Raw genomic sequence first — 27,002 nt, 5'->3', positions numbered from 1 at the left:
CTGGCAGGGCATGAGAAGCTGAAAAGTCCTTGACTAGTGTAAGCACTACTTAGCAACTAAAACATCGGTGTGTTATCAACATTATTCTCATACCAAATCGAAAACACAGCACTATACCAGCTACTAGGAAGAAAATTAACTCTCTCCCAGATGAAACCAGGACATAATTAGTGGTGAGATCTCAGCAACTTTACCTCAGTCTGCAACTAGTCTCCTCTTTATCAGAATGTCCTCTAAGATGAGGTGAAGCAAGATCTATAAAAGATGGTGCAAGTTCTGGAAATGGATGAATTAAGAGGATAGTGGAGAGTGACATTTGGTCGTTTCCCATTTTTAAGAAAGATCATATGCTAGTTTTTTTTCATCTCTGGCATGGAAGGTGAGCCATTCATTTTACCTGTATTCAAAAGGCATTTAAGGTAAATCCTTGAGAAGCCCTTTTGCATATATGTTGGCTATCAATTTCATTTTTCCTTTTTCCTCTGGCAGATGTAGGTGTGATTGGAAATGAAATGGAATTTTATGGGTGCATAAGCGAGCTCTTTCTGAACCAAGAGCTAGTCAGTTTGTCACTTTGGGACTCTGAGTTGTGGAGAAAGTGAAAGGTAATAGTATTGAGTATCAGCTTTGCTTTGTGGTGTTTCATCAGGTGCATAGCTCTCAATTGACAGAGTAGTACTCACATACTTGGAATGAGTGGAATCAATGACATCTCCATTGTCTGTATTTCCAGACCTCCTTTCCTTCAGGTGGACTTACTCTTGGTCATTCTCTCCATATTTATGCTATGTCCAGACCTTATTATTCCTGTACTTTCTGCAGAGTGCTTCTGTCCACAGTGATGAGTAGCTAGTGGTTGTGTAGATTTTGTGGTAGTTCTAGGAAACAGTGTTTTATGTTGGTGAGTAGGGGGAAGTCAGCTTCATGCAGTATATTCATCACCTTCAGTTCCTAAAACATTGCATGAAACGTGCTTTATGGATATATTACCATGGTCTCAGCACTCATTTAATTAATTAAACTTTACAGTCAGCAGAGAGAGTGCTGGGCCAAGGTTGGCTACAGGGAAATCCATAACAGTGTAGAAATTTCAGTTCAGGTATTCACTATCAGATCATAATATCTAAGCATATCTAAAAATTAGTGTAAATAACCTCGTTAGCCAAAGTAAATTTCTGTTTCTTAGCAGCATAGCTCTAAGGAATATAAATGTGCATGGCATAAATATAAAAAGCCATAGAAAGTGAAGCTATACTTTCTGGACACATCAGAAATTATTTGCATTTTGTTCTTAACTCTTTTAATATGCTTCATTATAATATTTTCAATAAACTAAAACCATTGAAAATCACTTCCTGGTAGCTTTTGAAATACTTTGAGTGAGAAAGAGGAAAACTCAAAATTTGGCAGATTACTGCAGTCAGGAAGAATTTTTAAATTTCTGAGAAAGAAAACAAATTATACTGAAGAGAAGAACCTAGTAAGGGATGATGCTGCTGCAGCTAAGATGCTCTGTTGAAAATCTCGGGATCCAGCCTTCTGCAGTGCATTGATGAGGAGGTTTCAGGCTAGATTCCAGTTTGTCTCTTGTTAAAGTGAACGTGTTAATGACTTCTGTATGGTACCAAGCTCTCTCAGTGCTTTGCCTTAAAATCAGTATTACAGCCTTTCCATGGCAAACCTTAAATTAGTTGTGATGCCTTCTTCTCCCAGTCCTTAATATGCAATGCCTGATGCAATAATTCCATAACATATTGTTAATGCTGTCTCATTGATCACAAAAAGTTCTGCTTCAAGTGCAGAAACCGAGCACTTACTTTCATGCTGCCTCTTGTATTGCAGAATTTTAGTTTGTAATGACATTTCCAGCCCGGTTCAAGAGCTCAGTCAACAGGACTAAATGTGCTTCTTACTGCAATGTGCTAAGATTTGTTCATCTTAGGTCTGATGAGAGGGAACTTCTACTCTGAATGATTAACATGTTAAGTGGGGGGGTGGGGGTTTCAATATGACTAGGGTTTATTTAAATGACTAGGTTGAGATTCTCAAAAGACCCAGAGAGTTTCTTGAAGAGTAATTTTGAGTGCTTGACTCCGTTCAAGCAGTCAGTCGAATGTGCCTATTCCAGGACTGATCTGCAGATTTCTAAAACTTGAGTTTGCAATTTGAGACGAGTTCCCACTGATTTTTGTAGACTTCTTAATAGGAAACTTAACTTGCTTGAGAAAGAATCTCTCATTTGAGACTGAAGAAATGCCCACTGGCTTGACTGGCTTTCTGCATGTCAGATGAGATGAAGAGAGAAACAACCAACCCACTAGTAAGAAATGGACCTACTGAAATGCAGAAAAACAAAAATGGTAATAACTTTTGGATTTCCAGTTTTCTGAACTGCACTTGCTAAGTGGCATCAGAATTGTGTAGAATTTTTCTATGGCTGTTGTTTCTTTCGACATAATAGATGAATTTCTTAGAAGTGTTTCATTGCATTAGTTTCTGGAATATTACAGAATGCAGAACCATTTTTCAGTGTTTATGTAGAATAATAATCATGGAAAATATCTCCAGCTAAGTTGCTGAGAAAGTTGCCATCATCTTAATAATTCCTACAGTTTGCTTTTACAATGCTCAAAAATTACGAAGACAAATGTTTGGCAGAGTGAGTAGAAATGTCAGTTTCTTTCCTATACTCACCATCATAAGTCCATAACTCTGCTTGCTGATTAAGGTGACTAAATCATAAGTAAACTGAAGAAAACCTGCTGTATTTACAGTTTTGGGTTGAGCCAGCATATGTCTGAAATAGACTTATGAGTGTGGTAGTGACTTGAACTCAAATAAAGAAAGAGTAGTAAGTTGGATAGAAATATGAATATTGTTCTGATGATGTCAGTTACTAGGTTTTGAATCCTTAAAATTTTATTAATCTGAAGTCATACAGGAAAAGTATACTAACGAATTTTGTTAATGAACACTTAAAGCAAAAAAGGTAATTTTCTTATCTCAATGAACAGAATCCAAATTAAGCTTTGTTTTCATTATGTTTGGTATCCACATATATCTGGATATAAACTACAGTATTTGTGAGCAATTTCTTCTCTTCTCAGTGCTTTTTTGGTTCATTCTAATTTTTCAGTTGACCTGAAAAACCAGATTGACTCCCTCTGGTGGTTGAAATCCTGCATTCTGGAGGGAGCCTTTCAGAGATCTCTTTAGTCTGGAGAGCACAAATCATGAATAATATTTTTTAAGTTTAGTGTTACATCATTATAAAAAAATAGCAATAACTTTTCTTTCTGTCATACAGAGTGCAATGTTAGTGGTACGTTGCTTTTGCTATCTGCAATCTTTTGAATTTAGGGCAGATACTTGGAGCACGTGTTTTCAAGGAATCAAAGTAGATAATCAAAATAAAGTCAACAAAGATATGGACACACAGTAGAGTTGAAATCATTTACTGTAGTGAAAAAAGGAAAAATAGGAAAGGAGGAATTTAGATAAGTAGTGTAATAGCGATGATGTTAAGTGTGTCACAGAATTACATGAATGAGATCTTATATACCATTTGGGATTTTTTTCAGCTCAAGAACATTATTTGATTTTAGAAGTAAATATCTAAAGGTTTGTCTTTGCCAGGACACCCTTTTGTTGTAAAATGGAAGAGTTCTGCATTATTTAGATTACATCTGTGAACCTGAGATGTCTGTCTCCTTTTTTCAAGTAATTACCCCAAATCCCAAATGGCAGAATATGGGAGAGAGACTGCAAATGATTATGGTTTGGATCTATACGCTATAAAACCACAACTGTCTTCACATTAATGAGACAAAAATATAAGTAAGCATCCTGGAAGATTGGCATTTCCTTGCTTATGAGTTCATAATGCTTTTTGTATATTTTATGTAATCTGTTTTACTGGAGTGCCTGCCTTATGTAATGCCTTAGTAATGGAAATGAGGCCATCTGCATGGTAGTCAAGGTTGTTCCCTGAAAGACATATTCTGTCTGCAGCAGAAAATAGATTAAACCAAGACCTTTAAAACCTTCACAACCCTTTCATGAAGCTGAGAGGGATCTTCCTCAGAAACTCCCCCTTACTTTCTTTAGAGCAGCCCAACTTCTCTGCCTATTGACGTCGTTATCCATCCAGCTTTGGGGCTTGACTGCTGCATAATATTTCCATCAGCTGTATTGCCGTTGTTTGTCCCTTTTCATCTTCTGCCACTCCTAATTCAATTCTGCAGTCTATTAAACTCTACCTTCTCTCCTTTGCTTTGCATCATCATTGGGACCATACCTTTCCCTTTCATTTTCCCTGCCTTACCCATAGTTTTTTCTGTATGCTTGCTGTAATCTCTTCTGCTGCTAGGTATCAGTAATCCAACAGGTGGACTTCTGAAAAATGGCAAGCCAGTGATCTAGTATTATTTACTCATTTTATACCAGTCACTGTGCAAATGTACTAGGTGTGTTATGTGAGCAGAGGAAGACAGACTCCCCTGACTATGTTGCAGTCCAAGGCAGTGCGGTACAAAGGGGAGCAGAATAGGAAAAAATATATAATACAAACAAATACATCGTTGCTAATAAACATCTGCAATTGTTAATTTTGCATAGGATACATAAGAGTTTTATTTCTGAGCTAGCATAGTAAGTAGTACTGCGTTGCCAGTCTCTGACTGGCATCTCATTTAATCTCCCATTAGAAAGATTCTTTAAAAGGTACTGTTATCCTTCTGTTGGATTTTTCCCCTCCTCTGTGGGAGATTTCAGTTTGGTCCTCCCTTTTTCTGTGCTTGGGATCAAAACCATTTTTAGCCCCATGCTTGTCAAAGATCAGCACGTTCCATAAATATTAAAAACATTGGAATAATAGAAGGTCTTTCTTGATTTCCTGGATATAATAGAGAAGTTGTGAGCTTAGTAAGTTACACGTACATGATAGTTTTTGCTATGCAGTAAAAAAGAAGAAAAAAGAAAACCCTAAATAGTGTAGCATCTTGGGGAGCACATGCAGCTACAAAAAAAAAAAAAAAGAGGAATGGGAAAATACCCTTTTCAATGCATTTTTGGGGTCATTCATCTTTTTCCCTAAAATACAAAGTTGCCAACAGTTCCTTGAAAGATTTGCACTGTAGCTTGCCTTCCAAGGGTTTCATTTGGAGCACTGGTTGTCACACCCCTGAAATAGCAAAGCTATTTGGGGATACTTGTTCAGCAAACTTCCACCCACTGTCTAATTTGCCTGGAGCACACTGTCTGATGATACTTCAGGACATACCTGCTGGCATGCCCGAAAGGTAGCTGTTTACCTTTGATATCCTTACTTCAAGGAAGACCTTTTTCCCCTCTCCTCTTTCTCTATGTCATCCACTTGGGATTAGAATAGTGGTATCCCCACTGTTGGGAATTATTCAGCAGGTGTGAACTCGACATTGTGACCAACGTGCCTGCAGCATTCACAGGTGGAGAAGAGGTGAAAGAAAAGTAAGTGAAAAACATATGGTCTGGATGTATTTGGTACCACTTGCAGCAGCCTCATATTGTCTCCGTATGAGGGATGAGGCAAAGGCTGTAGCAGGTCTCTAGAACCCCTCATGGTGCCCTTTCAGTCATCCTTAGCAACCTGGGGGACTTTGTACACTGTCTTTTAATGTGCAATAATACTGACACAATTAAAAGCATATTGCCTTTCTCATGTGTATGTAGCATCTGGCATTATACCTGTTTTAAAAAGGGAGGTGAGAGGAATCTGTTTTATCATGTCTGTTCTTTGCTTTTTCTGAGCATTTCAGGATATGATGCAAGAATTATGTACGTATCCAAGTGCGCACCCACATGCTTTCATTTTAATTAATTCATTTTAAGGCTTTAATGAAGTGACCAGCAGATAGTGGTAAGCTGGCACCTACTGATTTGGAGATACTATACCTACTTCTGCAACCACCAAGTGGTGCTGCCACCAAATCAAACCTTATTTGGCATCTTCAATATGATATGGCTGACAGTGGTACTGATCCATGCACAGAAGATACACAGCCAAAAGAATGCTATTTTACATTCTTCCCTGTCATTTTTTGTGCACGCATGCCGTGCGGGGTGGGCACATTATGGTCAAATAGGCTAACCCGATACCATGTATGAACAGCATAATTAACACTGATATATTATCATTATTTAATAGTATCACCAGTATGTCAAAGGCTTTGGAACTGAGAAAGTTACATAGAAATTCTACATTTTTAACTATATGTACATTTATCTTTGTCCTGTTTTTATCTTGCCTGAAGCAGCAGTATCTAGAATTTAGGATATTCGGTTCCTTATATCAAAAGGGCATTTTCTAGAAAGTGAAAATGTGCCTATGTGCTGATGGGTGTAGAGAATGCAGACTTCTCGTAGCTGAAATATAAATAAAGTAACTCAGAAACCCAAATATAGCTCAGCTTGGCTTTCTTGATAACAAATCATCCCAGGTTTGAGTTTAAAAGCATTTCACATTCTGATGTGATTTACTGGGTGCATATGCCTTTATTCCTCTGACAGAAGTGGTTGGCCTGATATTTGCATGAACTCTGGCAGGCTCATAAGTGGAACTTTTGCTCGTGTATTCAGTAGAGAAGAAACAGCGAAGACTATAACATTTAAAAACTTTTTGGCTATAACAAATTAGATGGCATTTATGTTTGTATTCGTTACGACTGTTTGAGTCAAAAGCCTATTTGCAGAGAAGGAATCTGATTTTAGTAAATCAATATAATAAAGCCTTTGATTTTTTACAAAAGCCAGCTAGCTGTAACTTCAGTGTTGGTATTTCAAGGCCTCTCACTGATATTGTAGAAGTTTGTGGTTGTTTCAGCTTCCTTTCCAGGCCCTGGGGAAATAAGAGAATGGTAAATCAAAGCCCAGATCGCTGTTTGCATTTATTTTACTTCTCATTATGACATGTATGCAAACACTTAAAAGAAACAGGGAAAAGGTATAATCATGATAAGATCCCTTTTATAGAACAAAGGGGAATACATTTCTAGCCTAATTTATTACACTTCTCCTTATTACCATAAACTCAATTGAGTGCCTCATCAGGTTTGACAGCTCATTTATACTTCTAATTCAGTGATAGTACTGTTTAAAATAATTACTGACTCTTGAAGGATAATCCAATAAAATAACTGGAAAGTACTTTTTCTGATCTGAAATGTGTCTTAATTTCTTGTGCTTTTCCTTTCCAAGTGAGGAAGTTTTAAAAGTACAAATTGCAGTCGAGTACTTAACTGCCATGAAAAGTTATTGTGTTGCTTTTGAAAAAAATCTTCCATTTGCATTTTGTGTCTTCTTTCTGCTTCCCTTGCCTGTGACAACCAAAATCCAGACTATGATTGAGGAAATATAATTAATCAAAAATATTAAATAACATTCAGTGAAATCTAAGTGACACTTTTTTCAGCTTGGAGGCATCCTTTAGCGTAACTGTGAGAGTGGAGAAAATTTTCTTTTTATTTTAAATATTGGAAAAAAGTTTTGTGTCATCCTAAATGTGGAAGCTTTTGTCCCTATATTAAAATGAGATGCTCTCAAGGCCATCTTATTTTGCCCCTGTACTCGTGAGGGAGATTCTGCATCAAGCTTCTCAGGTGGCATGAAGAAGCTTTGCCTATATTGAAGTTAACAGAGGAATGACAGATTATACCAGCTGAGAATTGAGGTGCAAGATTTTAGCCACCAGAGCTGGGATGATAAAAGCATCCCATGGGAGGTAACCTAACCTTTCACAGTTTATTGATCATCTGACTTGTACTTCTGATGTCACTAGTTATTCTTAAAATTTCATCTCCTAGCTCCTGCAGTCTGCTGTGCAGGACTTGCTGTGGCACAGCTTCCCCCAGAAAGCCATGAGCCGCCTCTCCTCTGGGGAACAGCCTCCAGATTAGGACATTTTTCTGCAAGTTTGAACATTGAACAATTGCTGTAGTAGTTTTCATGCCAGACTCCGTCCTCTTTAGTCATGGCTATTCAAAACCACATTGCTCGCTTAATTTCCCAGCATCCTCACAACGGACACATTGCTTCTCTATTAGCTCTTTATTTACACTGGCAGTGAGGCCAAGCGCTGCTGCCTTATCAGTGTGCCAGGGCTGCTCTTAGATTACAGAGTGAGCAATGCTCCTGTAATGCTGCTTCTCAGCACAGAAAGCTCAGAAATTTTAACTCCTTTCCCTGTGCTCCATCTCTGGTCGGCTGCTCGTGTCTTATTGCCTGGCCAGTCTTTTCCTGCCCCATCTCCTGCCAGTTACTTCGTCTCTCACCTGCCTGCCAAAGTTTCCCTCCTACCCTCTGTTCCTTATTCCTGCAACTTTCAGCCTCCTATGGTATTTCATTTTTTCAATCTTTTCGTCTTTGGTATGTTCAAAGACACCGTTACAGCTTTTTAGGTATCAGTGCTTTTCAAGTCCTGAATGAGGTGGCACATAAATCTGGAGAATCCTAGGTTTAAACTGGAGAGTGAAGTATTAGCTTTATTGGGGGGGGGAGGGATCTTCCACTCTTTCCACCATTTAGAGCTCTTTTCTGTAAATTCATTAGTGCTCTGATTATGTCAAGATTGACTGATGGCTAATCCTGTAAAAGGAAGGTTTTTCACTTTCTTTGAATGAAGAGGCCAAATGGAGGCAGTTTCTTTTACAATAAAATGTGCAAAACTGTTCTGGTTTGTTTTCATTTTATGAAAAGCTTATGAAAAGTACTGTACAAGTTAATAATAACTTTAGGTGGGTTCTGTTTTGTAGAGCACAGTTCAAAAGAGTACCGCTTGTCTCTGGTGTTCTCCCATTCTCTCTTTTCTTTGTAATACTTCACTGAGTTGATGTCTGGGGTAAGGTGTGGCCATTTCTTGGCAGAATGATTCTTCTAGATTTTATTTGTTTTGGTGTGTTTTCAGGAATATGCTTTTATTGCCTAATAGTGAAATTGCTAGTTGGAGGACCTTGTCATCTGTCTCGTCACATGTAATTTTGATTTAGCATTCCAACTTTTGTAGTCCTTCTTGCTCACTTCATAAACCTTAACTGCTTCTCCAGTAAAAGGCTGCCTTGGATGACCAAGGCAGGAGGAAGAGCCTCACCGGCTTCATGCCCTGTTCCTCTCTCCAGCCTTCCTTGCTGTCCTAGCCCAACAGCGTAACCGAGAAATTCCTTTGGGAAAGGGTTAGCCTGAATCCCTGCAGTCCCAGCAAATTCACATGGTTCCTCTAATGTACAAATTGTAAATGTACTAGCTGAGATGTTCTGGTAAGCAAGTCTACTAGAATTCTTCGTTTCATCTCAAATAAAGAATGGTGACCATTCAGTTGATGGCAGCATACGTTGTTTAAGTTCCTGTTTTTAAAGATGGCATAAATGTCTGCCAAGAAAGGTAACTGCCAACAAAAAAAGAAGATTGCCCCTCTTGGGAGATAATGGTAAGAAAGTGGGCTGTTTTATTTTCTGATATTTTCCTTTAGCACTTGTGATTTGGAAGATTTGTGTATTCTAATACAACAGAAATTGAAACTAGTCACGAGAAACAAAGCTTGAAATGCCATCTCTTAGTGAAAGACTTACAGTTTTTCAGTGATTCCCATTTTAAGGAATGGTTTCAAAAAGCAAAGCCTCAGGGTTAAAACAAGCTCTTATACCTCTTTTTGCATATGCTCCAAGCATCTAAATCTGCTCAACAAGCATGTCGTTTCTCAAGTATCTTATTTTCTTTCCACAGAATGTCAAAAGCACTGCGGGAAGTGCCATCTATGGAATATAATTGATATGGACGCTCTTCTGAGACTATTTTTGTTGTTATGTTTCAAGATAAAGGCAATCGAGTATTTATAGGAAAAATAAATACATATGCCTTTTGCAGTGTGTTGTAGCTGAAAATTAAATATTTTTCTACTCAAATTTTGGCATATTTCCTGGAATCATCGAGCTTTCAGTAACGTTTTTAGTTAATATTCTGCAGCCTACTGTTGTATTCACTGCAGCTGACGTGAGCTCAGAGAGTTTGTCTTTATTTAACCTTAGAGAGGAATCCCAGGCTTGCTCTGTAGTGGGCAGAGCTGCTGGGAAGGATCTGCTCCAGACTGCAATGGAGAGAGTGCGGGCAGGGTCCCGCTCTGAATTGTGCCTGCTACAACCTCGCTCCATTGGTGGTACTGGAAATCCTGCAAAACAAGGCTTCTTAAAGTGAAGTTAGCCTTTATCAAGCTCTGATTAATATTTTCTTTCATTATCCATCCTTTTCCTTCTTTGGCTAATCTCTTGATGAATCCTGTTGTTGAAGTCCTGCATCCCCACTACTTCTCATGATGTTTGGAAGTTGAGGGCACTGATTAGGACATTCCTTTACTACCTGAAAAATACATATATCCTTGTGTAGAGGGGGTGAAAAAACATAAAAAGCCCTGATGAGGATAAAGGTCCTGCATCACCTTTGCTCTTTTGAGACTTAAAATTGCATTGGGGTGGCGGGGGGAAGATGCTTCAGCTAAACGTCAAAGCTTTTAAAGACGCTGATTCTGATTCTCTGCTCCATGACACATTTTTCACACTGGTGTAGCTCCACGGGGCTGCTTTGTCTCTTTCTTGTCAGGTGGTAAGAAGTAAGGAGAATGTAAATGGCCTGTGGCACTAAGACCGCCTAAGAGACAGTAGCAAACCATTCAGTTTGGTGATTTTATAGTTACTTGTTCAGAATAATTTTGTTAATGAGGTTGACTATTATCCAGCTAACTGTTAGCTATTACAGTTTTAAGAGAGTAATTACCCCCAAAAGTTAGTATTCACTATGTCATCAGTTATTAGTAGTATTGGCAGTAACCTTACTGTTAGCAATATTTATGCCAGGAAATAAATGCTTGTTTTTATTTGTCAGTAAACATTGGCATTTAAATGACATGAAAGTTTATATATTGATTTCTATGGATTCAAGTCTCTATAACTACCTTAATATTTATTTTCCCCCACGTTAAGGAATGGGGTAAAGTTGAACTTGATGAAGTAGATACTCTAGCGCTAGATTTATTATTTGAATGTGTGAAAATTCTTGAAAATGTATCAAACTGAGGCTGATTTCAGTTGTATGTTTTACTAATAGTGGAAGGAAATTTCCATTGTTAGAAAAGTCTGGAGGCCTCCCCTCACGAGAAGTGCTCTGAAAATGAAGAATTGGGATGCTCGTCAGAGATAGGAAGTATCATCAGCCTGAATCGCCGTGCAGACCTGTAGGGGTTGATTTGTAGCCAGTATCTGCAAAATAAACTGCAGGGTTCAGTTTGCAAACACAGTTGTGAACCAAACCCTGCAGGGTTCAGTTTGCAAACACTATTGCAAACCAGACCCTGCAGGGTTTGCTGAGCTCCGGTTACTATTATTGCTCCTAGTAAGGCTTATTATCCTGTCACAGAAGATGTAAGAAAATCCATCTCTCCACTTTAAACATGATAAGCCTTTGTCACCTACAATACAATTAATGTTAAAAATAGAAGAGCACTGATGATAAGACTGTGACTTGCAGGCAATGAGCCATTGTCCAAGTACCGGAGATTTATCTGGAGGGCCAGTCAGCCTACACGGTTTGCTGTCAGTTTGCTGATTGCCATTTCTCTCCGAGTTTGATGAAATATTCATGTCTTTGCTCTGCTCTCTGCAAGCACTATTGATTTCTTGTATAAACGCGGCTATATTTAGTCTAGACAAATGGAATGTGGAGTGCTGCTGAATAAATGGGATGAAAGGCAAGGGGTTTGCCTGTCCGTTTCTCTTGGTCTGTGGCAATTATTTATAATCAAGAGTAGTTTTTGTAAGTTAAAGGTGATTTTTTACAATTTAGTAATTAGTCTCAGAACAAAAGTAAGCACTTAGATGCAATCATTCTGTTGGGTTAGTGGGATAAGAAGGCAAATTATGCTCTGAGGTTTACAATCACAGTTACCAGGATTTAAGAAAAAAAAAAGGCCCAGAAAATTGTATGTTTCCAGAATTTTGAGAAGAAAAGAATATGATCAGTAGAAGAGATTTGGTGCCTTGTCTCTTATTTTTATAAAACTTCTTACTAATAGATTTGATCATATAGTTAGAATTCAGTTCTCTCCATTTGCTGCAGTTTCAACTTTTGCTGCTTCAATTTTACTGCTCCTTCTTGCTAGAATATTTGCTTCATTTTGATTTTCTCCTTGAAAACAAATACAGCTGTAGCAGAGCAAAAGGAGAAAATATGCTTAAAATCTTATTCCCTAGTCATTTCCGACAGCATGTTTGTTTTCAGTTAATAATCTTATTTTCCTATGAAGATAGTGGAGCAGTAGGAACAGGAGTGAATGTGTTTGTGTTCCACTGTCCTCTCGTGGATGGAATCAGAACTGCTGAGCTTTAGCAGAGGCCCTCAGCTGCTATTTATTTTCCTCTTGTAGAAATGTTACTTGCTAGTTTTTTGTTCTTTTGAAACAGATAAAGTTACACTCTGGCTCTTCACTTAATGTGAAAACCTGAGCTTTACAAGTATTGTAGTGAAAATCATCAAATCTCTCTCTTCTGCTGCTTTTTAGTCCCTTTGATTTAAATGAGGAGATAGAAAAACACAGGATTCTTCATTAAGTACTTTAATGCTGGATTAACAATATATACCATTGCTGCAACAAATTGGAATAATTCAAGATGTTTTCATTTTCTTACAAGCCATATATAGTGTATTATGTCTAATCCACTCCAAGCATGGTTGTCACTTTTCAAAAAGCTGTATTAAAACTTCTCGGTTTGTGTGTCAAATTGTTTTCCTATAATTTTATATGTGTTACTCCTATGTGTTTGCCAGGTATATTTACATGCAGCAGCTATGTAGTGTTGGGTAGCTGTTCATGTGTAACACCATCCTCAGAAAATCTACACGCTGGTTTTGGAAAATCTCTTGCAATGCAGTGAGAACTGGAAGGACTTCATCTTACACTGAAGAAGTGCCCTGAGTGTTTATTGTGAAGCATTAATAGTGCCTAGGAGATTCTCACTAAATATTGCTCCATTAGGCTGTGACATGGTTTTAGAACTGGGTTGCTTGTTAGTCTATTTAGCAGAATATTAATCTGGGAGTACTTTTGCAGAGAATCGAAAGAAAGTGATAAAATAATTTGTAAAATCTCCAGTTGCTAGTAGGAATGTCTGAAGTTTGCATACCTCGTAGATTGCATTAGTGTTTTGTTAGGTCTGTACATTGAAGCAGTCTTTGAGTGAAATTGGTCTTTTCCCCAGTAGGAGCGATCTCTATTCTCCTTCTCCAGTTATATTTAGTATATATACGTTTTGTTGTTTTCTTCCCACAGTGGATGTAAAGTCGGAGGTTCCCGTGGGATTAGAGCCTATCTCACCATTAGACTTGCGAACTGATCTCAGGATGATGGTTCCCATGGTGGACCCAATTATGCGTGAAAAGCAGCTACAGCAGGAACTACTTCTGATCCAGCAGCAGCAGCAAATTCAGAAACAACTGCTGATTGCAGAGTTTCAGAAGCAGCATGAAAACCTGACCCGCCAGCATCAGGCCCAGCTCCAGGAGCACATAAAGGTAGCAACATTTTTCATTTATCCCTCACCTTATCTACAAACTGAATATGCTTAGGCAGACATGAAAAGGGAACATGCCTGAAAGGTTCGCTGTGACTGAGAGATGGTCTTTGAGTGCTGTATTTTTCTGTATTTGGGTGATAAAAGCCTTCTCAAGCAAAACTGCTAGCACGTACCAGCGAGTTCCTCACAGCAGACCAAGGCAGTACTATGAGAATCATCAAGCTCATGAAGCCACTACATCCACAGAAAATCCAACTACCTATTTTCAGAGCTGGATTTTCAGCCAGACTTCAATATGGCTGTCTTTATGTGCAGTTTTGAGTATATTTAAAGACTGCTTTTTTGGGCTACTGTTTGAGTTTGTGCCCACAAATCAAATTGATAGGCAAGTGCATAATATTTGCATTTGTAAAACGGAGGCACACCCTGAAAGCATTGTGTTTTCACTCTTCTCTGAGCTGCCTCATGTAATGTAAAAATAAAATTATTTCTGGGATTACATGCACTATGCTAGGATTGCTATAATGGATTTTGACCGGGAATTTATGATCTTGCCTTTCTTTTCATTTTTTTCCTTCTGATCTACTTGCCATTATGCTACTGTGCTAAGCTTCCGCTCAATGGAGCTGACAAATGCAGCGGAGCACAGCAGCCAGAGTTGGGTGATACGCTGGCAAAGAACCCTGTGCGGTTTCCAGGCATTTTTGCCAAAAGAGAAAGAAGTGAAACCAGAGCAGCAGGCTTCTACCTGACATTAGAGGTCATTGTAGTGACAGCCAGTAATGCACTATCCCACTTAAAAGACTGGGGAAAGTCAGTTAAGAGCTGAAAAGGATTGTAAGCACAAAAGCAAGCACTGATACTCAGTTATTCAAGGGGATTGTTTTAGCCAGGACTGACCTAGAAAACAGTGCAAACTGCACTTTCTCATGTCTTTTTGTTCTGTGCAAGTTACAACAGGAACTCCTAGCCATTAAACAACAGCAAGAACTCCTTGAAAAAGAGCAGAAACTGGAGCAGCAGAGACAAGAGCAGGAACTGGAGAGGCATCGCAGGGAACAACAGCTTCCTCCCCTCCGAGGCAAAGAAAGAAGCCGAGAAAGTAAGAGCCAATGTACCGTGAATTCTAATACGAAATTAATCTATTCCCCTTTGCCTTCTCCCAGCCGAAATGGACGATGAACAGGAACCTGAAGCAAGCCTATTACTTTGTGAAATATGCAACTAGAGAAGTGGAGGCTCTGCTTGCAGAAAGGCAGGGCCACCTGTTGTACTCACAGAAACACATTGCTGGTTTGTGTGCAGACTTGGAGGACTGTAGGAAAGCACGTTTTGACAGACCTGTGTATATGCCTCTCAAGAATCTAGCTCTTTTTATAAATAAGGAGGGAATTTGAAAGCCTAAAGCTTCACTTGAGAACTTCTTTCTGAAGAGCTTTTTTCCCAATACAGAAAGCACTACAAAACTGCAAAAAATCAAATTACTTGCTGATTAACCAGTTTGAGCATTGTTTCAAGATTGAAAATATAACAAAATATTTAAGAATATATTTGGTTGAGACTTCTGAATACTTTTGCTAGTACTTTTTCAAACTGCCTTGTGTTTGTTCTTGATGTCATTTCATGAGGCTCAACCAAGAGTTATTTCTAGCTCATATATAGCTGTAAGGCAAATGACAGATATAAAGGATACTGTTGGAATTTGGTGATCACTAGAGGGAGACAGATACAAATAATTCTCCTTAGTGAGGTCAATTTAAAAATCAGGTTGAAGTACATTGTGAAGGTATTCAAAATGAAGCTGCCAGATACTGTTACTTGCCCTGCGAAATGACCACAAGAATTAACTGACAAAGACCGAAGCAGAAGAGCTGTCCATTATGCTCCTGCTTTTTTTTCTTGGGTAGAAAAATCTATCAGTTCAACAGTTGTAGATGTACCATATTGTAGGCTTTAGAAATTAAGGTGTCCATGGTGCTTCCAGTACCTTGGTGAACGATGAATCCATGAAAGCATCACCAGCCTATTGACCCAGCAGTGGAAAGGTGGCAGAAACTGTAGGAACAAAAGGTTCCTCTAAGTGGTATGAAAAATCAGCCTCCATATAAACAGTTGAGCTTTATTAGTGCTCCCACCAAAGGAAGAGCAGTGATGTGAACTCAATGGTTGCCTTCTCAGTTTGGCTTGCTGGGTGGCTGTTCAGTATGCAGCAGTCAGCCAAGCAGCACTTGTGACCCCCTGGGCCCAGCCCCTACGTTTGCCGCTGCTGCTGATCTACTTAATGGGTAGAGGAGGGAAGGAAGGTGCAGGGCAGGGAGTTAGGGTCTGAAGCTGAGGGGTAGTAGAGGTATTTTATGGGAACTGGGTCACAGGGGACATGATCACCAGCTAGCTGTGCTATGTCAGGGTTGGGTAACCAAATACTTAGAGTATCAGTATGCCTTAGTGCCGCCACTTTCAAAGAAATGTTTTTTTCTTCCCTTTTTTGTCACTGTTTATGGAAAACTAAAAGAAGATTTTTCTTTTTCATTTTTTTTTTTATGAAGAGTATTATGGCTGTGAGTAAAGAAGCTTCATGCTGCAAGTAGGAATTGGCAGTTTAACCTGACATTGACATACCCTACTTCTTGTACTGTATTGAGCTAGCCACCAAGAGAGGTCAAAATGCACTGTGTCTTCCTGGCATATTGGTCTTTCTGTTGGTTTTGTGTCGTAAGAGTAGAGTTATCAACTAAGACTTATGTTTCAGACTGTGGTCTGTCTTCCAGACATCACATGTACAGGCTCTTAAGTGTCTTGAATAAAAAGGCTCACTGCTGGCTCTTTTTGTGGCGTTCTGCTCATAACCAAGACAGTGTTCAGAGGGCAGTTTTGCTGTGCTATTACTATTACTTTACTAAAAGAAAAAACATTCTTTACTGCAAATTCAAAGTGACCTTTTGTCACTATCTTTTTAGTTCTATCCTTGGTTTTGTATTTGGGAATTATTAGGAAATAATTTAAATTCTTTAGATACCTTTGGCCCTGGATAAATGGCCTCATCTACTGTTGAAATATTCCTTATGACTTCACTGGATTTCTGGGTTATGGCCAACTTCAGTTCTTCTCCAGAGAAACATTTAATCTGAATATTACCTCATTTTGACGGATTTCCACCAATATTTTTTATAGTTTACAACACTTTCAGCATCAAGACATAGGCTCTTTTTTGTGTTTTGGTTTTTGTTTTCTTTAAAAATGTAATCTTTTTAAGTAAAGATATGTTTAATCCTGTGTGTCTTAGGGGCAGTGGCCAGTACAGAAGTGAAGCAGAAACTTCAAGAGTTCCTGTTGAGTAAATCGGCAACAAAAGACTCTCCAGCAAATGGGAAGAATCATTCCATGAGCCGCCACCCCAAGCTCTGGTACACGTATGTTCAGTATTAGGCTGTTTCCTTGCCTCGTTGAGTTATCTGTTAAAACTTGCCAGAATGCTTCTCCAGCAGGGGTATTGAGAGTCTGCCTCCAGAACAAGACAGAAGTTCAACCAAGAAGTTAGCAAAAAGCCAGAAGTGTAATATTTCTGGTTGAACTGAAGAGTACTCGGTGTTCAGTGGTGAGATGAGAGCTATACAGAACAAGATGCTGTCAGAAATTTGTAAAAACTTCTTATTTCAACTGCTTCTTCTCTTGATGCTATCACAAATTTTACAACTATACTTGTCATTTTTTGAAGTCTCTTCAATTTTTGCAGTTAGAACAACTTTGTGTTTGATTTACTTGGACTTTGAATCAGTCACAAAACTTGTTTCTTCTTGAAGAGATGCTGCTTTCCAGTGAAGTCACTTGGATGATGTAACTCACAAGGATTTTGAGAAGGATAGTGGTCATTTAACTTTTCTTACCCTGATGGATTTTAATATCCAAAACTGCATATTCTTATGATGCCTTAGCCTTGATAAGAATCTGCTTAGACCATTGAAACAAGTGACTTTGTTGAGTCCTGTAATAGGCCTATTAACATTTTAAGAGTTTACAGTTTTTACCCCCTTTTTTTTTTGATACTAATTAATTCCTTTTTAACTTCCTTATTACAACAAACGCATAAGTCAAGCCAACAAAATGAACTCTGGCTGCATTTCTGAAAGACTTCAATCTTACGCCCGAATTACCCTTCAATAGGACAAACAGAAATGCATATGGTACACTAGATTTCCGTCTTGTACTTGTTCTTTTTGAAAAGAATTACTGAAGGCCTGCCCTTGGAGTTTCCATTCTGAGCTACTCAGAGCATTGTGGTAACATGATTTAATATATAGTTACATTGTTTCTGGTGGAGATGCAGTACTTAATTTATATTTTTTTTTTCCAAATAATGTGTAAAATTCTCTTGAGTATGTAAGGTTTCTGGACTAATAATCCGAGCTTAGTTCTGAGTCTTCAGAAAGTAGTACTTCCTCTCATGGTAGTGCCCCTTTTGACAGATGTATTATCGATTAACCACACGACATTGGAAAGATAGGGAGAGACTCTGTAAAAGGCCAAGTAAAATTATGTTTAGATAAACACAAAGTTTGAAAGTTTCCCTCCTTTCTCTCTCTCCCCCTCTAAATAGAAAAATCAACCAACCAAAAAAAAAACCAACCTTGTCCCTGGGCCAAATGATGCAATTTCTTTGCAATTTGCAGTTTCCATGTTCAGAAAGATCTGCCCGCACTATTTCCTTCATCCAGCAGTTGTCAGAAAGCACTCTTCAGCTTGGAGCTTCTCTGCTGACGTGAGTGCTGCGTGCTGCAGAGTGGTGTGCTCACAAAACTTACAAACTGAACTTAAATACAAGGGTTTATCTACCTTGTCCGCTAAATTGTTTGCTTTTTTTTTTTCCCAACAGATAATAATAACTCAATATTTCTGGTTAGTTTTATACAAGCCCCCCTGCCCTGAAAATCCCCCACATTTTGATAGAAGAGGCTGGATCAATGTACATCTATCTGTACATGATAAACAAGACTTAAATAGCTTTTGCTGTGCCTCAGCTGGTTCATATTAAAATGCAACAATCTAAAATGGTCAATTCCCCAAACTGGTGACAGATCCTGTCTGTAGGTCAACATGACTCTTATCCTATGTGACTTTTATAATGAGTGCAAAAAGCACGTTCTTGGGAATCCCGAGGAGTTCCGTAACTTACTGTAAAAGTGAAATTGGTTACATGAGCCTGTGGTTTGTGCACACTTAGACGAACAAGAACATAAACACAGCTGAGACATGTGTACAACATGTGTAGATAGTTACTGCTGGTCACCTCAGTGACTGCTAATTTGTGACCTCTCTGTGTCTGCTGCAGGGCTGCCCACCATACCTCACTGGATCAAAGCTCTCCACCCCTGAGTGGGGCCTCGCCACCGTACAAATACACTTTACCAGGAGCGCAGGATGCCAAGGATGATTTTCCACTTCGTAAAACGGGTGAGTTAGCATAGTTTATTCGAGCGCCTTACCCAGCAATTCTCCCACCCTTTATTTTAACCAGGCTGTCCATCAGCAAGGCATATATCATAATCCACAAAGCCTGTTCAGGATGATACTATGGGTAAGTTCAAAGATCCTGACTGCATCTTTACGAGGTCGGACTGACCACATGGTATCAAGGGTCCGTGTTTCCCAATGCTAACAGCTGGTGCAAGCTTCAGTCCTGATAAACTTAGTTTCTAAACAGATCATCATTTCACGGATCTTTTATGGCATTATTTCTTTTGTCTCAATATTTCTTCTGGATTTAATAGCTCTCTCTCTTTTGCATGGTAGATACAGTATCTGTCTTCAGACGGTATGCTGCCTTTAGACAGTGTTTTTCAGGACATTTTGAGGGGAATTCATGGAAAGAGGAGGAATTGGATTAATATCATATTTTGTGTCATTGGTTGTCAAAGTTCGCATGCATATGTGCATACACACGGACACATCTGTGTGTGCTTTTTACACATAGGAATGTGTAATACTGTACAAGAAAATACTCATTTGAACGTTTCAGAATGTTGCAGAGGATTTAGCAACTGAACCTTTTGTCTTGACAGCAGGTGGACTGTGGACTTGACTTTTTCTGCACCATAAAGAAAGCTAGAGGGATGGTGGTGGAGTCCATGTGGCTGTTGCCTCAGGTCCTTGGTGCAGTGACCGGTATCCAGGAATGCAGGGAGACACTAAGAGGAGAGGGAAAAAAAAAGAAAAGAAAACATTAGATCGCTTATTGCATGAGTCTGCTGTTGAGTGATATAGTTACATTCAGAGAGAAAGTCTGACCCCCTACTGTGCTAGCAGCCTTTGAATGTGATTTAGCCACTGGGAGATTGAAAACTAACTGCAAAACTGGTACTGACTTGAAAAGAAGTGGCATTTGGAACCAGCATAGATTCAGAAAGAAAATCCAGTCTGTATCTAATACTTTGGGGCAGACTCTCTAAGCTCATATTATATCCCCAAATATTTTCAAAGGAATGAAAGCACGAAAAGCAGAATGCTAATTTATTCTAGCTGAATTACTCTTTGTACAATATGGTGGCAATATAACAAGATTCTATAAAATCTTGTTCAGGCTATTCAGTCACAATAAGCCCTTATGTGGTTCTCTGCTTAATACCACTGTACAACGTATATTTTCTGTGCCAATAGAATATACATTTTCATTTTTTAAACACAAGGATACACTCTACATCTTGTAAATGCTGTGAATTCATCTACATGTTTTTGAAATGCAAATTTTAATTTTTCTTCCGTGTTTATATATCTTAAATGTTATGATTTATATTTATGATGTGTCAGACTGTTGATCTGTAAAACAAAACATTTTCAAACATTGTAACAGTAAAGTTCTCGTGCAGCTGCTAATACTTTTATATCTCTGTGGGGGTTTCAAAATATTCCTTAATTCAATTCCCATTGTCTGCATAAGAGGACTATAATATAATTAAATCCAGATGTTTTCTATATGTTATTCCAAATATTTGGGCATGCAATGCATCAGTTCCAAAATTGAACAAAGGACATGATGACTCTCTGAAAAGATATCTACAGAATAAATAGACAAATACTAATATAATCATTAGCATAACCATTTCTGTGACATTTACATAGTGATTCTGATAAGCAAATATAAATGAAGTGTACAGCATGTTGTATGTTAGCAAGGGAGTATATTTGATGGCTCTCCACATCCGTGAAAATGGCAACTGTTAAATATCCTGTTTACACATCCATTCTCTCTGTATACTAGAGTTGTTTAATTCCAGCCTTCAGCAGCATCCCCACAAAGGTTGCAATGATTGTTCATCAGGTTGAGAGTAAAAGCAACAGGAACCAGATCGACACAAGTCAAATGACCCTAAACTGATCTGGGTGGTTATAGGGCCATCCTCCAGGCAGAGGGGACATTGTGGAGCCTGTCTCATCCTCATGGGACCTTACTAGACAAAGATGTCCCATGAACACTCATGTATATGGACAGGCTATAAGCCTGCAGAAATCTGACCTTTGCCATGAGGGGTGAACCTCTTTTCCTTTCCTTTAGGCTATGAACGCTTATTGCCACTGGCTCCTAGTAAACCCTCTGTGGTGCTGAACCTGCATGAAGTCAGCAATTCATATGAAAGCGGACCTCACATTCCTTTCAGCCTTAAGAAAGGAATACCTGTTGTGGGTTTTCATCGCAGCTTTGTTTTGCTTCTCAATTTTATTTTCCATATTCATAATATAAAATACAGAGGTATCTTTCTCTTCTCCAACTTTAATACAATGCTCTTGGAAGATAATTCTGATTGAATCGGTTGCTCTAAGATCAGATTTAATGGACAGCAAAGCTGAATGATTCTCTCCTGACATCCTAACGTGTTTTTCAGTGCTACGGGAACACCGAGTGTCACACAGGCATTGTAAATCATGAGTCATGTTTGCTCACTTTCTTGTTCAGTAATCTATTTAACCTTTGCTTAATTAGTACTGAAGTGGCATCTCCTTATTAATCTTTTAAAAATGAATTCAGAGAGACTATGGTAAAGAGGAGAATACTCTGTGCAACTTTTACTCTTCTAGCATCTAGAATGATGGGATGCATAGATAACTAGGGAAAGACTGAAGAGTCTTGCTCTTTCTATGTTTACAGTAAGGTACCAGAGTTAACATCCTAGTGCAGTGACTATGGTTACTCAATAACTCTCTCAGCGGTGTGGATTATTCCTTTCTGTACAAGATGCAGCAGAACTTGTCAGCAGTAGGCTTCACGCAGCTTAGCTGGATGGAGGATTGGGACTGTCCTAGGGGCTAGAGGCCAGGATATGCAGCTCTGCGCAGCTGCATTCATATGCTCTGTGTTGACAGACTTTCAAAAGAGCAGAGCAAGGGGAGCTATTGCTTCATTGGGCAGATAAATATACCAGAAGGAGAAGCTACACATCTGTAGCTAAGAGCAGAACTTAGCCTAAACACCGTAAGATCAAATTTTAAAAATGCCCACAACTTTCACCATGGATACCAGTCGTAACATGTGTTTTCTGCAAAGCACCCAAAAGCCTGAGCAGCACATGGCTCATTAACTTTCAATGAGACTAATGGTGTCTAAATTACCCAGAGAGGTTGGAAAATTCCTCCCTATTACTGAACACTTTTGAAATTCATACTGACTATTGTAAGAGCTCTGATGGGAGCTGTGCACTTTTGAAGACCTGATCATTTAATATGGGGAACTTTTGATTGTTGATCTCCATAATTCTATGTCTATCTATCCGGGAAAATATTATCTGCTTGAAGAGGTTATTGTAAAACTAACAAAAATGTAGGGAACACCATGAGTTTGATAGGGTAGAAGTGTTTTCAAAGAAAGTTTTTTGCATTTTTTTTACCTTGTCAAAATAAATGCAGAAATTCTGGCAAATGGTCATAACGTTTGCATTTTCTTCAATCTGTAACTTTTCATTTTCTGTGTGCAAGTGTTGATGCAAACCAGCAAAAGCCAGTAAATTCCAATAAAGGTTAGCTCTCTAACTGAGGCTGCATGCTTTTCTAAAATGTTGGTATAGATGGAATATCTGCATTTTGCCTCATGTTTTGGCTTTTGTTGGAAGAAATTCGTGGGGACATCATCATATCAAGTATAAACTGTTTTTTCTTTCCCAAGTTTAGCATAATCATGGCAGAATGGGAATGTCAATCAGTATTTCTATTTATTTTGGTTTTATGCCAGCTGAATCTTTCCTTGCTGATGGAGTTGTAAGCTTACAACTTGCATTTTGCTTGGGGATCTAAAGATCACTCACAATAGTACTATTTGAAAAGATGCTTGTAGCTCGCTTTCCAAAAATTGGAAGCATGCTCAATGGAAATACAGCATGGGGTTTTTTTAAATAGCAAATAGTACAAGGTTCTTGCTTGGAGGGGGGAAATTATGTAATTTCATACAGGAAAAAAGAGGAGATGAGGGATTGTTTAATATTGTGATGAAAGAGAGGAAGAAGGCTGTGCTGCACAGTCATGAAGATCACTTTGTAAAAACCATATTAAGTTAACCTGATTAGGCAGTAGAATAACATCATAGCTCTTGTGTAATGAGAGTGAAAGATTCCTGAATGAGAACTCAGCAGATGTAATTTTTTTTAAAAAGAAATTAATTAGAATATTTCCTTACCATTATTCTTTCTGCACTTAGTGACTCAGTACTTTACTGGAGCAGTTGAAACTGAGAAGAAAAACATTTCGTGTGTGAAAGTTTTTCTCCCTTTCCCTTTTGTGCCACCAAATTCCGTTTCTCTTTGCATTTTCTAGGAGAACACTCTCCTGTGAAGTAACAGTATATGAAAAAGCTGGACTTCTTTTGGTCTTCGGTAAAAAAAAAAGGCTTAGAGGATCCCAAACCCTCAATTACCATGTCTGCCAAAATGAAGAAGTCAAGCTCAGTAGAGAGAGGCGTTATTTTTCTCTGAGTTTATGAGTGAGCACAAGAAATGGGAGAGGCACTTTGTTTATTGAAGCAGGGAAACAAGGCAAACATGATATGATTCTCCTCATTTTATCCCATTTTTCAGGGATGCTAAGCATTCCTGCCTCTCAGAGTCTTTGTTTTCCTGGGTTAATGAACAGTCTTGACAAATTTGGACTAGGTGATGTGCCCAAAGGAAATCACCGGTGCTTATCACAGAGTGAGTGGGGGCGGGAGGCATCCTGACTCCCAGCCCTTCTTTTTCTTGACTTCTCTTCCCATTAATCACCAGACTTTTTAGCCTTCCTAAATTCACTGTCAATGACTTCAATAACTTGAGAGGGTGTAATTAGTAGTAAGAGGTTTTAGAAAGAGAAGAAACTTTCACTTGCAATTGAAGAGTGAATCTGAAGCAAACTGTTGTTAACGGCTTCTTCCGGATTCATGTAATGAACAGGCCAAAACAGAGTTCAGCCCCCAGGAGCCAGGAGCTCTAAGGAAATGTAATACCATTGTAGCTACTGTGCTGGGCTGCAGTCGTCTTGGGTCCATCAGGGTTCTGCAGCCTCCTAAGCTGGGGGTGAGGAGGGATGCCCTGTCACGCTAATTTAGCTCAAGTTAGAGGGGAAAACTTTTGAGATAGCTTAAAACTAAATAAAAATTAATGCTAGGGTAGTCTTAATGACACTGTCAGAGAGAAAAGAACTTGTGTAGGTATGCTTTGGTATCATGCAAGTTGCCAGGGCCTGCACCAGGATTCAACAGGAGTCATCACCAGGATGAGTCCCATAAAGACCATCATAGTCTTCCCATCAGTGGAAGATTGTTCCTCTAATATATTTTATTTAACACTTACTTTTAAGTGCAGGAAGCAAAGGTGTTACGCGTGGGTGATTCTTAGTTTCAAGATGACCTGGATGAAGGTTTTTCACTGTATTTCTGTTTTAGCAAAAATCCTACTACTTGTATATACATCACTTTCTGTCTTGCCAGTAATTACTCTGTTGTGCTAGATACTGAACCTTCTTGATGGCTACAGTAATTATACAATCTTGGTCTAAATACTATCTTAGTTCTCCTTTTACTGCCCAATGTATAGCTAAAATTGAATTACAAAGTTCTGCTTCATGTGGTTACATAAAGGTTTTCTTACACAAACTGTGTATGTTTTCAGAAACGTTTTATAAATTAGCATTAACAAGTAGCTTGCGTAACTTTTTGATAAGCAAGTAATCAGATACTAGACACCTTTTTGACTTTTGAACCTAAAGGAAACTGCTTAAATAAGAAGCAGGGAGCAGTCCTAAAATGTAAAGCATTTTAAGAGCATAATGTCCATTGAAAATGAAGTGGAATGGTTTTAATGGGCATTTCAAAGTCTATTCCCTCTGGATAATTAAGTTACAAAATATTGCATATAAAATCTGAGACTCTTTGAAGTCAGTAGAAACTGTCCTGTTTGATTTCAGTGGGACTAGGATTTTTCTTCCGCTGTATCTAGGGCAGGGACAGTTGAAAACTTTTAGAAAAGTAAACAAGAACATCTAAAAGATGGCAAAAAGAGAGAAACAGAGAAGTGAAAAGTGGAAATCACATGGTATCAGATCATCCAAAATAGAAGACGTTGGTTAGTAAAGATTGCACTTCTCCAAACTCCTGCAAAACATAGTTTCACTAAAAAATCTGTTCAAACCCACAACTCTAATTAAGGGTTTTAGCTGCCAAATAACATGTTCTGGCTAAAGCCAAGTAAGTATTACAGAGCCATTCATGAACAACGGCATAAGCTTTGTACTTTGCTTTTGATTTTCTCATGGGAAAGTAATATAAATGAGAGTGATACCTCCCTGTTGGCTTTAACTGTTAGAAATGCAAAGCATGCTGAAATTGTACATAATTCTCTTCCAAAGGAAAGGAAATAGCATTTCAATGGTTTTCCTCAGTGTCTTGTTGAGTTATGGTGGTGCACAATTATTCCTGTTAAATTACTCTACCAGATGGAAGGCTACATTGTATATTTAGCTAATTAAGTTATAGGGGACTGGAATTATGTCCCAGAGCATAAAGAACCTATCTAAAAGTAAACTTGTTTTAATTCAGTTTCATTGTGAAGGTGCAGTGTCAACATCTAATTAATACTTTAAACAGGTGGGTTTTTTCTCACTTCGCTTAACATGGAGACATCCTTTCACAAAGTCAACCTTGCCTACAGAAGTTAGGCAAACATGTTTTGAAAGTCCAAACAACTTTGGGGCAAATTTTATCTTCATTTGTCTTCAGTGGAGCTGAAGTGCCTTCCTACTCTTGAGCTGAATTTGGCCCATAGTTCTCATCTGCTAGGAAAGCAAGATATACTGTGTTTAGGTTGCTTTTGTTTTCTTGGCATCCTGTACTCTGTGTTGCCTTTGGACAACTCTAAAGAGTATGCTTCAGCAATCTAGACCTGCCCAGCTCTCACCTACTGATGACATTGATGCCCCATTAAACTGGGGGAGAAAGTGATGGTGTTTCATTATGAATTTCTGAAGGTTGATGAAATATTAATTATACTTTTTGCCTGCCATCAATGAGTTATCACTGCTGGATATTTTCCTAGATTAAAATCTGTGGGATTTAATCACCCTATTAACTAATTTCTTCTTGTATGGGGCTTGGGGAACAACATAATCATGAACATGATTATTCTATAAAAAATAAATCATGTATCTAGGGGTTAAATTGTGACCCCGCAAAAGCCTTGACTTTTGGGGCTAGGGGATTATCTCTGGCACTTCTTCACTGAAGAAAGTATTTTTTCTTGTGCAGAATTAATGATTCAGTGGATGTTGGAGAAGGATTTAGGCTGAAGAGTGGGATTTGCTATATTTGCAGAAACTATGGTATTATAGTCCCATTACTTCTTCCCAGCTAGAACCGACCGGTGTACGTGGTCAGAAGTGGGGGCGAGAATAACCAGTGGAGACCTAACCAGAAGGACTGCCAGTCATGCGTATCTAAATTTGGTTATTACCATTCAAATGAGGGACGCCCTCTATTACATGGCCCATTTCACCTTCTTCTTTCTCCTCTACACCTCCTGAGAACTCAGATGCGATTTGGCTCCCATAAGTGCTATAAAAGTGCAAAAAAATTACAGAATTTAAAGTTGTGCAGGGAAGATGAGAATTAATTTTAAAATATCCTTGTTCTTTTATTCTATGTTTCAAGACAGTATAGTATTATTTGCTTTTTAATCCCCTATTTATTATTGGAACAGAATATTAGTTTACATGGAAGAAGATTAAGATGGACCTGACATAGCAATAATATGCCATGGTTTCAGCAGACTTGACATGTAGTGAGGACTCAAAAGGCCCAGTGAAACCATGGCCTCATTGAAACCGCTATATAGCCGAGTGGTACAAATGCAAGGAGATGCTGTTTCTGTGCTAAGGAATAGAAATTATTAAGAATTCTATCGAGACCTG

General features: G+C 38.5%; 1 protein-coding gene across 4 annotated transcripts in view; it reads left to right on the top strand.

Moving 5' to 3' along the window:
- Positions 1-27,002, top strand: part of HDAC9 (histone deacetylase 9) — a 460,761-nt gene that overhangs the window by 214,085 nt on the left and 219,674 nt on the right. Inside the window, exons 3-6 of one of the 4 annotated variants that reach the window (XM_009282056.2) lie at positions 13,346-13,587; positions 14,541-14,691; positions 16,873-16,999; positions 18,916-19,037. In XM_009282056.2, the coding sequence (XP_009280331.1) occupies positions 13,346-13,587; positions 14,541-14,691; positions 16,873-16,999; positions 18,916-19,037 (642 nt within the window). The remainder of the gene's footprint in view (positions 1-13,345; positions 13,588-14,540; positions 14,692-16,872; positions 17,000-18,915; positions 19,038-27,002) is intronic. The other 3 variants (XM_019472795.1, XM_009282058.2, XM_019472796.1) reach the window with 3 other exon arrangements.

The sequence above is a fragment of the Aptenodytes forsteri genome, unplaced genomic scaffold (assembly GCF_000699145.1).
Source record: "Aptenodytes forsteri isolate BGI_AS27 unplaced genomic scaffold, ASM69914v1 Scaffold164, whole genome shotgun sequence".
Classification (NCBI taxonomy): Eukaryota; Metazoa; Chordata; class Aves; order Sphenisciformes; family Spheniscidae; genus Aptenodytes; species Aptenodytes forsteri.
This window is presented reverse-complemented; position numbering and strand designations above follow the sequence as displayed.